At 44.3% G+C, this 18,545-nt stretch overlaps 1 protein-coding gene across 2 annotated transcripts in view; it reads left to right on the forward strand.

The window, feature by feature from the left end:
* LOC147031754 (sodium channel protein type 4 subunit alpha-like) overlaps nucleotides 1-18,545 on the forward strand; it is a 159,917-nt gene that overhangs the window by 110,778 nt on the left and 30,594 nt on the right. For both annotated transcript variants that reach the window (XM_085866918.1, XM_085866928.1), the window contains exon 19: nucleotides 15,407-15,580. In XM_085866918.1, the coding sequence (XP_085723044.1) occupies nucleotides 15,407-15,580 (174 nt within the window). The remainder of the gene's footprint in view (nucleotides 1-15,406; nucleotides 15,581-18,545) is intronic.

The raw sequence follows: 18,545 nt of genomic DNA on the forward strand, positions 1-18,545 counted from the left end.
TCTTTCATTGATCAGAGAGTAGTAAATCCATGGAGTAGTCTTCTTGCAAAGGTAGTGACAGCGGAAACAGTCGATAGTTTTAAAATTGAGTTAGATAGGTATCGAGAAGTTGTGGAGCTGGAGGTAAGGTGTTACTTCAATATTGGCACAATTGCACAAGCTTGATGTTGCCTCATGGCCTCCTCCCAAATTGAGGTTCCTTGTAAATCATTATAAACATACAGTGAAAATGGGAGAAACACACCAACAACAATGAAGAAAGACACAACGGAGGGACCCTTGGAGGAAGAATGGGCATGAGGGACAATGAGGTCAAGGGGAGGAGCAGAAAGATACATGAAGTGAACAAGCTGGATACAGTCTGAAACGCAACAACAATAGGAAGGCAAAGCTAAGGATGATACATAAATGGACAAAAAAACATGGAGAGGTGAGAAAACACAATAACGTGCATGCTTGGGGGTAATGAGAGGTGTGGCTTAGGGGGGGTTGGTGAGTGTTTTTAATAGGATTAGTATAGATGGGAGATGAACTGAGGTGATGGTGAACAACCACCGTCTTGAAGTCCTGGAGGGAAGAATTGGATGGAAGACGGGACTTTTGAAATGACGAATGAATGTTGATGAGGCCTCTTGCAAATCTGCCACGTGCACATGATCCCTGTGACCGCCGTTACTTGGGATTTATGCACATGCGAGTATGAGCTGTGTGAGTGTTTTCAGTGACTCAGTTCTGCTCGCTGGGTACTTTTAACATGCCGTTGCTTGCGCAAGATCTGTAATTCACGTTCTTTTTTTTTAAGTTTTCAGCACTTCGATGAAAGAGTGGCAATTTCAAAATGGTTAACCTTAATTGTTCTGTTCCTGAATGCAAATCAGACTCATGGAAATAGAAGAAGTACGGGAAATATCCGTTGATGAGGGGTGATGAGTTCGTACCATTTCCTTTTCATACAAGTGCATGGTGGCAGTGGATATGACACACACACACACACACACACACACACACACACACACACACACACACACACACACACACAAACGAATGGCTCTTTCACCAATAGATGCAAGAATCAAGTATAATTTCCATTGTTGCCCCAGAACCAAGAAAAAAAAAATTTGGAATGGCCATCACATCCCAAATAGCTCCCACTTGCACCTCCCCCTCCAATCCTCCCAAACATAATTAATAGTAAATATCTTCACTTTAAACTTACCATGTGAATTGACAAGCCCAAGATATGACTTTCACATTGGTGTTAAGAAGCACCCATGCCAGACATGGTATCTACTTCTGGGATGTCTGCCTGAATGTTGGTAATAACAGCATCATCTTTCCAATTGCAGACGTTCATTAAATATATCATCAAGCCTACCATGTTCACACAAGGTGATCCCACAAGGTTCACAGTCCGCTTCCTGATGGGGATGATCGAGGAGATCAGGTAGAACGCGCCCATCCACGTGCCTTGCACAGAAGTGCAAAAACTCCCACATCGTCGGGAGTTTTTGCAGTACTGGCTACAAGATATCAACTTTTTGGGCGAGTTGATCAGAAAGTTCTCCAAATATTTCATAATGCAGAGGCACACTCCTTTATCTCAGGTTCTTTTTGAAGTATTTTCAGATTATTTTAGAAGCTTTGTGAGCCATTTTAGGGAACAATCCATATCTGACATGCACAATATACAGTACATTCCCTGCCCCGATGACCGCTGTTGCTTGGGGTTTCTGCACATGCAAGCCAAGCATTCTGGGGAAGATCATCAGGTCAGTTCAGGTATGGGAGCATGTGCTGGAGCCTGCCTATTTGAAGGATGAGTGATGTTATGTAGTGGGTCGTGTCATCAGTGAAAATATTGGAGGTGTTTTCCAGAGAATCAGAAAGGTCATTGATTGAAATGAGCAACGTGACTGTTTTGTGACATGCTCGTCTCAACAGGGAAAGCAGATGTGAGGATCCCTTTAAGCCAAGTCCTGACTATGAGCGTGAAAGAAGACAGCAAATCATGAGAGGAAGTGGCCTTGCATGCTGGAGGCTGAGAGTCTGGAAAGGTGGGGTGTCAAACTTTGACATACAGTATACTCAAGACATGTCCAGAGAGACGGCATTGATCTCTTGTCTGCGATTGAGGACCGCCATCCTTTGGTAGGAGAGTTAAAGCATTGCAATCCAGGGTGGAGTGACTGGGTCTAAATCCAAATTGATAATAGCTGAGATCAAGCCATTGGAGAAAAGGAAGCATTTGATGTCAACTGCAATGGTAGATTCCATGACTTTGCTTATAATTGGAAGTAAGCAAAGAGGTTGGCATGAAAGAGGACGTTTTTTACACCATGTTTGTGTATTGCGATTATCTTGGGTGATTTTCAAGTCGATGGAAGGTGACCGAGGAAAAATTAAACGGTGAACAGAGCAAAAAACGGATGGGAAAGAGCGACAAAACAGGATTTTAGGACACGTGCCATCTGAGTCTGTTGCAGAATTGTAGTCAAGGGTCGCCAGAATTTAAGTACCTGCAGTTTCTGCATGGTACTTTTACAATAGATTTGCCACTCCTGACAATGCACATGATCCCTTTTGCAGTCAAATAAATGTTCCTGAGCAGAATTGCTGTTTTCTTGTGCAAGTTAACTGCACGTACTGATCACCGAAGCCATCCCTTTTATTTTATAACTGTGTAAGGGGACTTACTAATTTCTGTTTGACACCACGAAAAAGAAAGTCTGAGCAAAGCAGATTTTCACAAGATGGAATCTGAGTGGTCACCATGTTAGAAAGGAGCTGCAGCAGAAACCATGGAAGTCTCGTATGTTTTTAGAAATCTAAACTAACAAATAACTAAATGTCATCATATGTCAAACTGATCATTAGAGTCACAAGAATAGCAAAATACATGACAGAGGTGTTTTTTTTTTTACAAATCCAGTGATGATGTCATTACCGACACATGAGAAGTGAAAAATGGGGTTCAGCAATTGGTTCACTTCTGTCTGTCCATGAGCCTTGACTGTTTCCAATGCATCCATCCACAAACGTCAGTGTATGATCGAGGAACAACTTGATTGCAATTGAATGTTAAGTTTTGAACTCGAATCGGAAAATGAACCTGTAGTTTAGCAGGACTTTGGCTCTGAATTCGACCCAATCGCACATGCGTAGAGAGGAGTCCATCCATCCATTGGGACCATACTCTGTGCAGAGCATTGGTGCTGCCTAAGCAGTCTCCTTGGCTATTGGGTACAATACTGGATGGGTCGCCACTCCTACACAGGATAACAACATGCTGGCACTCATTTTGCTGACCTCGGAAGGATGACAGGCTGAGTCAACCCCACCTGGTATTAATTCAACAACTGAGTGGGATTTGAACTCAGGATCTGAGGATCCCAGGCCCACCACCCTAACCATGAAGCCAACATCAGGCATGCATATATAATGTATGTATGTATGTATGTATGTATGCTTGAATGTATGTATGTATGTATGTATGTATGTATGTATCGATGAACCTTATAGATACCAATCAAAACCAGCTTATATAATCGAAAGAGGGGTTACTGACAGCATATTTCAATCCCAGAGGGAGCTGGTATTGAAATTACACTGTGTGCATGTATGTACTAGCAAATACAACTCGTCACTTCACTGACGGGAGGGGATATTAAGAGGGGGTGGAGAGGAGGGAGAGAGAGGAGAGAGGGAGAGGAGAAAGAAAGAGAGAGGGGGTGGGGGATAAAGAAAGAGAGAGAGAGAGAGAGAGAGAGAGAGAGAGAGAGAGAGAGAGAGAGAGAGAGAGAGAGAGAGAGAGAGAGAGAGAGAGAGAGAGAGAGAGAGAGAGAGAGAGAGAGAGAGAGAGAGAGAGAGAGAGAGAGTTGGGGGGGTGAGAGAGAAAGAGAGGTGGGGGAGAGAGAGAGAGAGAGGGGGGGTGGGAGAGAGACAGGGGAGGAGGGGAAGGGGGGAGGTAGGAGGGGGAAGGGAGGATGGGAAAGAATGGGGAAAGAAGAGGGAGATAGGGAGAATTGGGGAGGAGGAAGGAAGAAGTTTCCTTCTGTATCCATCCTGTCCACCCTATTCCTCCCTACCCCATTGTTTCTCCAATTCTCCCTCTATTTTGTCCTTCAACTCCACTGTTCGTGTCCTCCACCCTCACGACTGTTTATTTTGTCCTGTAGCATCCTTATCTGTTTAGTGTTCTCGCTCTTCCACGAGCCTTGACTGTATACAATAGAATTATAAGTTGGCGACCATTGAACAGGCTTCACGGGCCGAATGGTGTCTTTCTTTGTTGAAGTTCCGAGGAAGGGAAGTCATCTATTATATATTGTGTCTGTCCGTGTGTTCGTCTGTCTCCTGTTTACAGCGGCCGTTTCTCAGCCGCCTTTGAAAAGCTCAACATTCACTTTTCAAATGGCGGGAGAACAGGCTTGAGTAATGTTGTTGTTCGTCTTTCGGCTGCTCCCGTTAGGGGTCGCCACAGCCGATCATCCGTTATGATGCGCATACTGATTTGGCACAGGTTTTACGCCGGATGCCCTTCCTGACGCAACCCTGGTCGCCTCTTACGACACAGGGATAAGGATTGGGTTTTGCCATGATTCCGGGCTGCCCTACACCCTCTCATAGCGCGGCCCAGCGCAGAGCGCCCGTCCTCAAGCGATCCTCCAACCCAAGCCTCCGAGTAGCCGGATTACAGGCACACGCCACTACGCCCGGTAACAGGCTTGAGTAATGCTGATGCCAAATTTTATTTCGCAACCAGGGTACTTTGCCCTCTTTTTAGACAAATCCAACCCCCGCTGCCCTATGTTGCACCACAATTTTGCAGTATAAATACCTCAAAGCTTTGGTTCTGAGTGAAACCAAGAGTACAACACAATTAATCTTTTTAAAGTCGATGAAATATTATTTAAATCAAAAGATTAACTTAAACTTTTCCTGACACTGGAGACGGATACTTTTGCTCGCTTTTTACGTCACTTGGGATGGGTACTCTTTCTCGTAGTAAAATATTGTCCGGATCCGGGGTGGTGGGATTCTCACCCGACTCTTGGCGCCACCCTCACCACCGCCGTCTCTGGGGTTTATAACGCTGGCCGGCTCGGCACAGGCCTCGGGTCACGCGTCTTCAATCGCGATACCAATGTAATCCTTGTACCTTACCAGTTGGGGAAATAGAACCCTGGTTACAGACTGGTTGTGTCAGATGCTGAGCGTTTTCTGCCAGTCTGTAACCATTTTGGTTGTATATGCCAATCGAACGGATCACTCCTCGACATGACACAAATTAATCCATAGCGGCAACTTCATACGAACCAACCAGATTTATTGGGGAACATCAGGGAATACAACACAAGCAAAACATTCATGACAATGCTTTTATTAACAATATTTAACCCGTTCTTAACTAGGGAACCACGGACTACGGGTTTCGAGGGGGTCGCAACAAAGATATGCCTTATACAATGTGTAGTCAAGACAGAGAGACAGACAGCATGCATGCAAGACAAGACAGAGTACTTGGTGATGTTTCATGGACGAGAGGAAAGTCAAAAAGCACGAATGTCACTCGCAACAAGCGGATGTCCACGGATTCGAGCCCCCAGCTCGAACGCGCCGCATGACAAGATGGCGGCGCCGTACTCTTTCTTTTCCGCACCGCACGTGGTCTCCGCACGCTCCGACCCCGCGCAAGGCCGACGGCACAAGACTGCCAGATCAATGATTGGCCCCAGCCGATCTCTCCCAAGGTCCAGCACACAAATCCAGGCCTGGCCTGTTCACCAGACAAGGCCCAAATCGAGGTGACGGGCTCCGGCAAGCGGATCGGCAAACGTGTCGAGCCGTTGGTGTGAGCAGGGACCGTCAGAGGCTCCGTCGTTTCCTCTCTTGCCTTCCCGCCTCGAAGCCCGACTTCTCAACTCCATCCTCTCAGTTTCTTTCTCTGTCGAATCACTTTTTTTTTCCTTTTCCACGCTTGCCTCTCAAAGCCGGCTGCCGTCTCTCTCACGGCAGAATCATCTCCTCATAAGAGTCGATCGCTGACTCGACGGGCAGGCCGCTTCTCTTTCGTTCGCTCGCTTTGAAACACGAGCACGCCTCGAGAGCGACTGTTTTCACACACTGCACTCTTTCTCTCTCCTTCGTTCGCTCACTTTGAAACATGAGCACGCCTCGAGAGCGACTGCTCGCCCCAAACTGAACCCCTTTTCTTTTCAGTTTCTCTTTCGTTCGCTTGCTTCGACTCCGAGCACGCCTCCCTCAGCGAAGCCGACAAACTCCGCCCCTTAGTTTCACTTCCTCTTTTTGGCCACACCCTCTCAGCCGACTGAGCGGGGCCTCATCCGGGATGGGGAAGAAAAAAGAGGGAGCTCTCGTTCCACCCCCACTGCACAAACAATAAAACAGCTTCTTACATCTCCCGACACACATGTAACATCCATTTTACCAACAACCTAGCTAAACATGCATTTAATGGGGGATCTGAGCTAATCCTATATTTAGTAGTCCAATTAGGGCCATTTCCGTAACAATATATATGATAATATCAGAGATCCTATAATTGCAGATGCGTTCATTCCCCTTTTGTGTTTTATGAATCGTAACACTGGCTTCCACCAAGTGGCACTATATGATACACATTTACAGAGAGTGAATTGGGGTGCTCCCTCCATACTCAACCCGTGGGACTATTAATTCTTTTCATTAACTGAAACCTTCCTGTGCACACCTCAAGGACCACCAACAGTTTTCAACTCATTCCGTCCAGCAGTTTAGGAGTGCATGAAATAACAAACATTGGGGCAATGCCACCAGGCACAACTCAGGACCCTAAGATCCCAAGCCGGCCACCCTAACCACGAAGCCAACACCAGGCTTGGCTTGAGGGGTCTAAAAGGTCTAATGTCTCTAATTTGAGTCAATGTGTCAAAAGTGTCAAGGATTCTATAAGGTCAGTGGATATAAGTGGTCTCAGAAGATGTAAATTACAAAGGGTCTAAAATATCTAAAATGGTCTCAAAGGTCGAATGAGTTCAATGATCTAAAGGGTATGTTTCAAAAGTAGTTACAGGTCAAAAGGGTCAAATGGGTCTACCAGGTCTAATGAGTCTAAACGGATCTAAAGGATCCAAATAGGGTCTAATGAGTCTAAAGGTCACAGGGTCAAGGGGTCCAAATGGTCGAAGGGAGTAAAGTCAAAATGGTCTCAGGAGGTATAAAGGGTCTTAAAAGGTCCAAAGGATCTCCAGGGGTCTAAAATGTCAAAGGAGTCAAAAATGTGTAAGGGCTCTAAAGGTCGAAATGTATAAAAGAAGTGTTCCAATAGACCGGATCAGATGCATTTAATAGACGTAGTCAAGGTCCAATAATTAATAGACTTACTCAAAGTCCAACTCTCATTCAAACAGGAGGTAATCAATAGAGACACTTACATAGGTAGACCAAGGCTTTACCACGACGAGGGTTCACCGTCCCACACATGCTTTTCGGTTTTATATTCAATAAATACTCGTATATAGATATAAAGTCAAACAGATGAAAATTGGCGATTTATGCGACCTTGACCTTTGATCTGTTGACCTATTGACTTCAAAAACAACAGGCTTCCAGTTTGCCACTACCTCTGCCAGGGGGTTGAGTTTCGCGAAGATCGAAGTAAAGTGTGACCTGCAGACGATTGACATATGAACAAACAGACAACCAGTACAAGAAAGATTTCCTGCATAGCTATACTTGGGAAATCCAAATATATAGTTGCCATGGAAACAGCAATTTGGTAATTTGGAAAATTTGACTTATCAAGTGTTTTACATGCTGGAATGTTGTGCACAACAAATTTGGTTGCTAAATTTTCTAATTGCTGCTTAACATGTTTTGGATGGCATTGACCTTGACCTTTGACTAATTTTGACCAGATTTTACATACTTATACTACACATTCATACTATTAAACCCTGTAAGTTTCAATCTGAGATCTTGAAAAGTTCCTCAAGTTTGGTCACAACAAAATCACAAAATATACCATTCGATGATAATGGGGTGAAATTGTGTCATGGACACCGTTTTCTCTTTGCCAGGTGGGGCTTTTCTATTTGCCATGTGGGACTTATTCTATGCCACCTGGGACTTTTTCTATTCCACGTAGGACTTTTTCCTCTGCCGCTAACCAACGTGAGTAGAACCTGAAAAAAAGATTTTTAAAAATTCATTAATTATTTGTGCCCTCTTTGCTTCACACTGAGGTGGTTTACCAATTGGGGGGGGGGGCTTTCAATTTTGACAAGTGTTACTGCAGAACACCCTCAGGCAGAAGGTCTTATGGAGTATTTAGGATCTTACGTGTTGCAATGAGTCTGAAAGGGTCTAAAAGCATATTAGGGGTATTCAGGGTCTTAAGGGTCTTCAAGGGTCTTTGGCATATAAACGTCTCAATGGTCTCATCTAAAGAGTATTTTGGGTCTTAAAAGGTCTTTGGGTTATAAAAGGTGGAAAGGGTCTGTGGGGTCTTTATTGTCTTTGGGGTTTTGAGGGTCTTTGGGGTCTTAAATTGTCTTAGGGTTATACAGGGTCTTTGGGGTCTTAAGTGTGTTGAAGTTATAAAGGGTCTTAGGGGTTTGAGGGGTCTTAAGGGTCTTTGAGTTATAAAGCATCTTTACCGTCTTAATGGTCTTAAGGGTATTCGGGATCTTAAGGAGCTTTGGGGTCATAAGCATCTTTGGTGTCTTAAAGGGTATTGAGGGTCTAAAATGGTCGTTGGGTCTTGAAGGGTGTTAAGGATCGAGGCGTCTTAAAGGGTAAAGAAAGAGCATGTTTGAGATGTTGTGGCGTGTACTGATTCAGAGAGTGAGATATCTGTTTGATTAGAACAGAGCCCGCACATGTTAGAATACCACACAGTTTGGGACACCAGAGGAGGAGCTAATACTAAAGCAGAGGAAAATGAAGAGGTGCTAAGAGAAGAGGTAGGATGAGGGGTAAGATGGGAGGGGTAAGGAGAGGATTTAACAGGTGAAGAGTTAGGAGGAGGTAGATTTAAGGAGGTGGGGTGAATTGGCATTGAAGTTGGAAAAAAAGGACGATTTATGGAATACGAACATGCATTGCAAACTGGAGTTTTTAAAATTTCAAGTCAGAGATAGGTTTAAAGACATTATGTGAAGGATGCAATGAAGGAGAATTAAGACAATGGAGGAAAGAAACGTTGTCACAGTTGGATTTTTTTTGATATGGGATGGACAGGTCGAATTGAAGTCTTTTGAAGAAGAAGAAGAAGAAGAAGAATCGTGAATTATGATATAAAACAAACCCTTCGGGGTCTTTTGGGTCTTTTTGGTCTTTTGGGTCCTTCAGATTTTGGGGGTCCTCTGGGTCTTTTAGGTCCTTGGGATCTTTTGAGTCTTCTGCATATTTTGGGTTTTCTGGGTCCTCTGGGTCATTTGGGTAATTTGGGTCTTCGGGGTCTTTTTGGTCCTCTGGGTATTTTGGGTCATGGGGGAAATTTTGTGTCTTTTGGGTTTTTGGGGTTCTGAGGGTAATTTGTGTCTTTTGAGTCATCCGGGTCTTTTGGGTTATCTGGGTCTTTTTGGTCTATGGGCTCTTTTGCATCTTTGGGATATTTTGGATGCTCGGGAGCTTTTGGGTCACCTGGGTCTTTTGTGTATTTTGGGTCCTCGGGGCCTTTTGGGTCCTTGGGGTCCTATAGGTCTTTTGGTTCCTCTGGGTCTTTTGGGACTTCAGTGTCCTTGGGATATTTTTGGTCTTTTCGGTCATATGGGTCTTTTGGATCATCTGGGTCTTTTGCATCTTTGGATATTTTGGGTGCTTGGGGGCTTTTCGGTCACCTGGTTATTTTGCGTCTTGGGGGTCTTTTGCGTATTTGGGGTATTTTGGGTCCTCAGGTTATTTTGTCTTTGGAGTCTTTTGCATCTTTGGGGTGTTTTGGGTCATCAGGGTCTTTTGGGTCTTCAGGGTCTTAAAGGGTCTTCAAAGCTCGAAGGGGTCTCAGCAGTATAAAGGGTCGCAAGCTACATTCCAATTGTATGTAATTAACAGACTACATGTGTGAAGTCAGGGTGCAACTCATGTTCAAACAGTACGTAATTAGTAAACATATAGTCAAACGGCTTCATGGCTTCACCAAGCCTGGTGCTGGCTTAGTGGTTCGGGTGGCTGGCTTGGGATCTTTGGGTCCTGAGATTGAACCCTGTTTGCCACTGAATTAACACCAGGTCGGATTAACTCAGCCTGTCATCCTTCTGAGGTCAGTGAAATGAGTACCAGTGTACAGGTATAGCGGCATGGTGTCAGCAGCATAGTCACACCCCAACAAAATGATAGTTACCTGGTAGCCAAGCTGCCATACTCAAGAAGAAGAAGAAGAAGAAGAAGAAGAAGAAGAAGAAAAAGGTGGCTTCACCAATGGGAGATGGCTTCATGGATGGATTGTTTTTCAGTTTTAGATAGATAGATATACAAAGATATCAAGTGAATTGGTTAAAAATTGACGATGAATGTGACCTTAACATATTGACCACAAAAACAATATGCTTCCAGATTGTTACCACCTCTACCAGATGATGAAGGGTTGTTAAGATCGGAGTAAAAATGTGACCTGTAGGACATTGACATACAAACAGACAGAATAACAGACCAGACCAACCAACGTGTCCTCATGTGCAAATCCTGTTCAAATTTCATGTTAATAGCCTGAAAATTGATGATTTTATGTGACCTTGATCTTTGATTTTTTTTGCCCTCAAAACAATAGCCTTCAGTGACCCAATATGCAAACCCTGTTAATTTCAAGTCATTGGATGAAAATTGATTTTATGTGTCCTTGACCCTTTACCTTTTGTGCTTTTGATCTCAAAAACAATATCTTTCCAGTTTTTGAGTGGTGAACCAATTCAGTGACCCAATATGCAAATTCTCAGCATTACTTGCTGAAAAAGAATAGTCTGTACATTGCAAGAAGACTCCATAGATGTTCGTGTGGTGTGCGTCTAAAGGGTGGAAAGTGTGAAGGTTTAAAGAGTCCAAAGGGTCTATCAGGAAGTTGTCCAAAGGGTCTATCAGGGTCTATGATGGTATATAAGGAGTCTAAAGGTCTAAAGGGTCTCAAGAAGTCTAAAGAGCCAAAGAGTATTTTTCAATAGTCGTTAGGGCCTAAAGGGATCAAAGGCATCGGACGGGTCTGAGTCTAAAGGGGTTTAAAGTGTCTAAAGAGGATCTAATACATATAAATGGCTCAGGGTCAAGGGGTCGAAGCAGTTTAAAGGGTGTAAAGGTCTGAAAGGGTCTTAACCCTAGTCCTACCAACAGGGATGTTTTTGGACCCCAGGCATACATTTTGATGTGTTATTTCTATATTAGTTTAACAATGTACTTCATGTTTTTTTTAGTTTGTTTACCTATATGTGCCGCTAATAAATATATATGATGTTTTGAGATCCCACCTTGCTGCACAGTCCTTTCTTAAGTCCTTTCTGAGGTCCAAAACGGCCCCAGTTGTTTTTGTCCATTTTTTGCAAATATGATGACTTCACATGGTATTTATATTGAGCAAGACCTCCAATTATTTTTTTTAATGTTTATGTCTGTTTACTTTATCACTAAAACATCATCCAATCAAAATAATTATGTTTCCTCATTGATATGAAACTTCAGCAGATTGAACGAAATGTAGTGCTTGTGAGTTGGGGCCATACAAGTCCCCAGTTGGTGGGTCAATCTTACATTTTATATGTATTTTTCTTTTTCTTATGTTTGTTGACTTTATCAATAAAACACAATGTTTAGTCATTGATGTGAAATTTTGAGAGATTTAGTGAAATTGAGTGGTTTTTGTGTTGGGGTGCGAAAAGACCCCAGTTGGTAAGATAAGGTAGTAAAATATGTTGGTAGGATTAGAGTTAAGGGATCTAAAGTGTTTAAAATGGTCGAAAGGGTCAGGGGATCTAAGTGGTCTAAGAGGGTCATAAAATGTCCAAAGGGTCTAAAATGATCTAAAAGGTTGAAAGAGTCTCAAGCGTATGTTCCAACAGTAGTACAGGTCTCAAGGGTCTTAGGGGTATTCAGGGTATAAGGAGTCTAAAGTGTCTAAAGAGATTCTAATTGGTCAAAAGGTCGAATGGTTAAGGGGTCTAAGTGGTCTTCACGAGTTTGAGGAGTCGAAATGGTCTAAAAAGGTCCAACAGGGTCTTAAGGAGTCCAAAGGGTCTAAAGGGTGAAAGGTTTGAAAGGGTCTTAAAGGGGTATAAAAGTTCTAAATGTCTAAAAGGTATGTTCTAATAACACTGAACAACAAAATTTTTTTACTGGAGATGTGTAAAGTGATTTAGACTAATTTGGGTACGCTGATTTCAAAAATCATAACCGTTTTGCTGTATCACGTCAGGATTTTCAGTAACAGAAATATTCCCATTGCCTAGAAGTCAGGATTTCAATGAAATTTACAAAAATTCATTTATTCATTTATTTCATCATGAATGCTTCAAAATTATAGAAATTACAGAAAAACTCCACTAGAATGTAATTAAAAATGCTTTAGGCATTTGGCTTTGCGTTTGTGCTGCTCTGTGTCAGTTTCACGATGCAGGAACCAGCAGAAATCGCCCATCATGTTCGGGTTGTGCCGCCCTTGGTAACGCGTCTCCATGAGTGAAATCTCTTGGTGGAATCGCTCGCCGTGCTCGTCCGAGACTGCTCCCAAGTTGTCAGGGAAGAAGTTCAGGTGCTGGTGTAGGAAATGGATTTTCAGGGACATCCTGGAGCCAAGTTTCCTGAATGACTCCAGCAGCTGCTGCACTATTTCTTCATAGTTGTCCGCGCGCTCGTTCCCCAAGAAGTTGTCCGTCACAGCTTTGAAGCTCCTCCATGCTGCCAGCTCTTTGGGGTTTAGAGTTGTCGGAAAAGTTTCGTCCTTCATAATCTGTCGGATTTGCGGTCCAACAAAGACACCAGCCTTGATCTTGGCCTCCGACAACGTGTTGCCAAACTTTTCCTTGAGGAAAAAAACCCACGCCCATTCAGATCCATTGCCCGTACAAAACTTTTCATCAAGCCGAGCTTTATGTGGAGTGGTGGAAGGAAAACCTTGGCTGGGTCGACAAGGGCGACATGCTTCACGTTGTGTCGACCAGGTACATGCTCTTTTCGCTCTTCCCAATCTTTCTTCGTCCAGTGATTCTTGTCGTCTCTGCTATCCCAGAGACAAAGGAAGCACATGTATTTCGTGTAGCCTGACTGCAGCCCTAACAACAGCGCCACCACTTTCAAGTCTCCGGAGATGTGCCAGTTGAAGTCATTGTACTTGATGGAATCAAGCAGCTGCTGCATAGTCTCATAGGTCTCTGTCATGCCGAACGCGTGAGCCAGTGGGACTGATGGTTTCTCGTTGCCATTGTGGAGCAAAACAGCCTTCAAGCTGTTCTTCCCCGAGTCGATGAAGAGGCGCCAGTCTGCAGGATCGTGATCACACCCAAGTTCTTTCAACAGACCATTGATGTCACTGCAGAATGTCATCGTGTCTTCCATCTCAAAGAACTCAGCCATGTCTCTGACGTGCTCTGAACAAGGATATCTTGGTGTTAGGTTCCAGTAGATTCCACTGCTGCAGCCTTGATCCAAGCAGCTCTGCCTTCGCCTTTGACAGCGAGAGATCTCTTACAAGATCATTTAAGTCTCCCTGGTTCAGAAGGTGTGGTTCTTGAGTGTCGGGTTCAAAAGGTTCATCATCACCATCCTCTTCACCACTGCTTACAGCTATGTTCTGATAAGCTGGAGGTTTTGGAACGGGGTTCTCGTCATCATGAGGCACAGGTTTACGAGCAGAGACGCAGTCAGCGTACTTGATGTGACCTTTATTCTTCTTGTTGAAGCCGGCGATGCTTGTGCAGCAGAAATAACAATCATCATGATGATTCTGCGGCTCACGCCATATCATGGGCACCGCAAATGGCATGCTCGCGCGCTTGCCCACCAACCACTGAGTCAAGGTTGTGTGACAACTTGTGCAGCAGATGTGTGGTGCCCAGCTCTGTTCTTGGTCCCCCACCTTACACCCGAAGTAGTGAAAGTAGGCGGCCTTCATTTTCACTACTGTAGATATACTTCGCTGTTGATCTTTTTTGGTATACCGACCACAGACATAACAGAAGTTGTCAGGATGATTGGTACAGGAACGCCTACTCATCTTTATCTGAAAGAAAGAAATATAACACAAGTTAACAACAATTGTACGAAATAGACATGTTAAAGACATATGTAAATTTCATTGAAATCCTGACTTCTAGGCAATGGGAATATTTCTGTTCTTGAAAATCCTGACGTGATACAGCAAAACGGTTATGATTTTTGAAATCAGCGTACCCAAATTAGTCTTAATCATTTTACACATCTCCAGAAAAATTTTTTTTTTGAAATTTGTTGTTCAGTGTAATCCGTAATTAATAGACATAACTAATAGACATAGTCAAGGTCCAGTATTAAGTAATTAAAAGATGTACTCGTGGTCTAACTCGCGTTCAAACAGTGCATAATTAATAGACATACTCACATGGGATGACCAAGGCTTCACCTTGACAAGGTTATACCGTCCACCCATCTTTTTCAGTTTTATATACAGTATATACTCGTATATAGATATCAAGTCAATCAAATGAAAATTGGCAATTTATGTGAACTTGACCTTTTGACCTATTGACTTCAAAAACAATAGGCTTCAAGTTTGTCACTACCTCTGCCAAATGGTTGTTTCATGAAGATTGGAGTGAAAATGTCACCTGCAGACGATTGACATACAAACAAGAAGAAGACGTCATGCAGAGCATGATACTTGCAAAATCCAAAAAACAAATTTGACCTCAAAAATAATTGGTGGTTGATTTCAATGAACAAATCTGCAAATCCTCTTCAAATTTCAAGTCAATCTGATGAAAATTGACAATTTTAGAAATTCAGCCTATGTTGTCCTTTTGGCCTATGTTGACCTCAAAAATAATTGGTTGGTTGAAGTCAGTGACCTGAAATATAAATCCTCTTTAAATTTCAAGTCAATCATATGAAAATTGAGGATTTTAGAAATACCACCTTAGTTATGACCTTAGGCCTATGTTGACCTTTTGAACTATTGACCTCAAAAACAATAGACTTCTTCCTTATAACAAACTCTACTATGTGAAGTTTCGTGAAGATCGGTTTAAAATTGTGACCTGTCGGTGATAAACAGACAGACAGAAGAACAGACCAGATCAACCAATATACTTGCGTATCTTCAATTTCGCAAATAACAAGCAGGCGCTTCTCAAATTGTGTATTCTTTGAGTATTGTGATTTTTTTTTTTAATACCCCAGAAGCATCATATTCTGTTATACTGGAAAAAGTTTTTTGTTCCTCTTTTCCCAGGCTATGGAAGATGTTTACATTGAAAAAAGGAAGACCATCAAGATCATTCTGGAATATGCCGACAATGTGTTTACCTACGTTTTTGTCCAAGAAATGCTGCTCAAGTGGTTTGCCTTTGGATTTAATAAGTATTTTCATAACGCCTGGTGTTGGCTTGACTTCTTCATTGTGGCTGTGAGTTATGCTAAATTTGAATTTTATGTTACAAATCTCTTCTTTCAAAAACAAAACCCAAAACCTTTTCTCAAAACATGTCATTTATTGTGTTCGTTATTCAGAAAGGCAAACACAAGTACAAAAATTGTCATAGGTTTAAGGCTTATGAAAAGAAATAAACACCATTTTCAAAAAACAAATAAACACCAAAAAAATTACCATTTTCTAGACACAATTCAGCCCTCTATAATAAACAGCACTGCAGCTGGGGTCTGAAGCCGCCATGTTTTTTGGCCTACTCAACCTTGCCTTGACTTGGAACAGGCCACAATGATTTCTGAACGATAAAGTTTTCTTTTTCACTTTCCTCACTCATATTATCGAATGCCTGTTCATCATAGCTACGAATCGTTGGGTATATTGCAATGCTTATAAACACCCAGAGACATCAGCGTTCGTTGCTTCATTTCATTTCCGCACATGCGATCACCACTATTATCTCTTAAACTAAGGAGAATTACAAAATTTAAGCTCCAGAATCGAACTTACAAGGAGTTCCGACTTCTAGAAAAGTGTTAATTTGTCCAATCCGGACATATTTGACATTTTGGGCGTCTCCGGGAGGTGTATGTTTAATGTGACAGTTCAGTGATTGCCTATCGCGTGCCAAGCGAGCCGTTTCTTATCAAGCATTTTGTTGGGGTGCTTAAGCCAGCGCTCTACAATATTCGCACTCTCTCGGATGGACGACAAACTGGGCGTCACATCTGACAAAATCCTTCATCCCTCTCCCTCCCAACCATACCCCCCTCTCTCCCACCTCTATCCCTCTTTCTGACCCCGACCCCCCTCTCTCTCTCTCTCTCTGACCCCTCCCATCTCCCCTCCCCCCTATCTCTCCACTCCTCTATCTCCCTCTCTCCCAAGCCTCCCCCTGGTCCCTCACCTTTCCCTCCTGTTGAGGGGACTAAGTGAGCCGTTTCTTATCAAGCATTTTGTTGGGGTGCTTAAGCCAGCGCTCTGCAATATTCGCACTCTCTCGGATGGACGACAAACTGGGCGTCACATCTGACGAAATCCTTCACCCCTCTCCCTCCCAACCATACCCCCTCTCTCCCACCTCTATCCCTCTTTCTGACCCCGACCCCCCTCTCTCTCTCTGACTCCTCCCATCTCCCCTCCCCTATCTCTCCACTCCTCTATCTCTCTCTCTCCCAACGCTCCCCCTGGTCCCTCACCTTTCCCTCCTGTTGAGGGGACTGGAGCATGTACAAATCAGATTCGGAGCCAACAGGTGGGGTGCAAAGGTCGCTTCATGTACGAGGTCAGGTCAGGTCAGGTATGGGAGCATGTGCCAGAACAGCGCGTCGCTGCGTCCACTTTCCGCCGGTACTCCAGGGGCCTCCGTCTGGCCATCCCCCAGGCAGATGCCAGGCCCATCCCCATCTCCTTGAGATGATGGTCAACCTGCTGCAACCATGAGGCACGTGGTCGGCCCACTGGCCTCCTCCACTCATGAGACTCCCTCGCTGAGAGAATCTGGTGAGCAGGATCAGCGTCAGGAAAACGAGCCACATGTCCATACAGCCGCAGCTGACGCTCACGGACTATGCAGGTAACAAATCTCATCCGAGTCTCTCTCAGCAACCGCTCGTTGGACACAAAATCCGACCAGCGATAGCCAAGGATTCTCCGAAGACACCTGGTACCAAAGGAATTAAGTCTCCGTCTCAGATCCTTGGTCAAAGTCCAAGTCTCGCACCCATAGAGCAAGACTGGAAGTACCAAGGACCTGAAGACTCGGACTTTCGTCCTCCCGCACAGGTACCGGCAGCGCCACACCCCATGATCCAGTGAATCCATGACTCCCAGGCCCGACCCAGACGTCTATTGACCTCCGGCTCACAACCTGCGGAGACATGAATATCACTGCCAAGGTAAGTGAATCTATCCACGACCTCAACATCCTCACCACAAACAGACACAGACAGGACAGCAGCATCCAAGATGACACCGAAAGCCTGGATCTTTGTTTTGACCCAAGAAACTCCGTGAATCCCAACGGCTCCGACTCCTCATTCAGCACCTCGAGGGCCCCCAAGAGGATGTCTAAAGTCTCCGCAAAGATGACTGCATCATCTGCAAAATCAAGGTCCGAGATCTTGACATTGCCAAACGATGCACCGCAACTTGATCTCTCCGACATCCTCCCAAAATCCAGTCCATACAAGTGCTGAAAAGTGTGGGGGCAAGTACACACCCTGACGAACTCCAGTAACAACTGGAAATAAGTGAGATGGTACCACCACACTTCACAGCACTCTCAGTACCAGAGTAGAGTTCAGACATCAGATCGATCAGTTTTGGTTACACCCCACGAAGACCAAGAATCCTCCAGAGGACATCCCGATTCACTGAATCGAACGCTTCACAGAGATCAACATAGGCTGCAAGCAGCCCCCTGCCGAAACTCTCGTCTGCGTTCGGTGAGGACACGAAGTGCAAGGATACGGTCAATCGTTGACCTCTTTGGTGTAAAGCCTGACTGCTCTGGACGCTGGTGCTCAAGCAGATGGTGGCGAACCCTATCAAGAATTATCCGAGCAAAGACCTTGCCCGGCACTGAGAGCAGCGTCACCCCTCGGTAGTTGTTGCAGTCTTGGCGATCACCCTTCCCTTTCCAGAGAGGGACAACAAGGCCCCTCTTCCAGTCAGTTGGGATGATGCCTGTGTTCCAGGCAGAGCACAAAACTGCATGCAACGACGCGAGTGCAGCATTTCCACCAGCCTTGAGAAGTTCGGCATGGATGCCACAGATCCCTGGAGCTTTGCCCCGTTTCAACTGGTTCACCGCAGCCCGTGTTTCCACAAGCGATGGTGGACCACAGTTGATTCGAGGGTCAGCAACAGAGATTGTAACACCCTTGACGTCCAACTCGACAGCTGGGGGATCAGCCTGGTACAACCGCTCAAAGTAACCGGC

Source organism: Eptatretus burgeri, chromosome 2 (genome assembly GCF_056783735.1).
Source record: "Eptatretus burgeri isolate ZD-2024b chromosome 2, Ebu_testis_v1, whole genome shotgun sequence".
NCBI classification, from domain to species: Eukaryota; Metazoa; Chordata; class Myxini; order Myxiniformes; family Myxinidae; genus Eptatretus; species Eptatretus burgeri.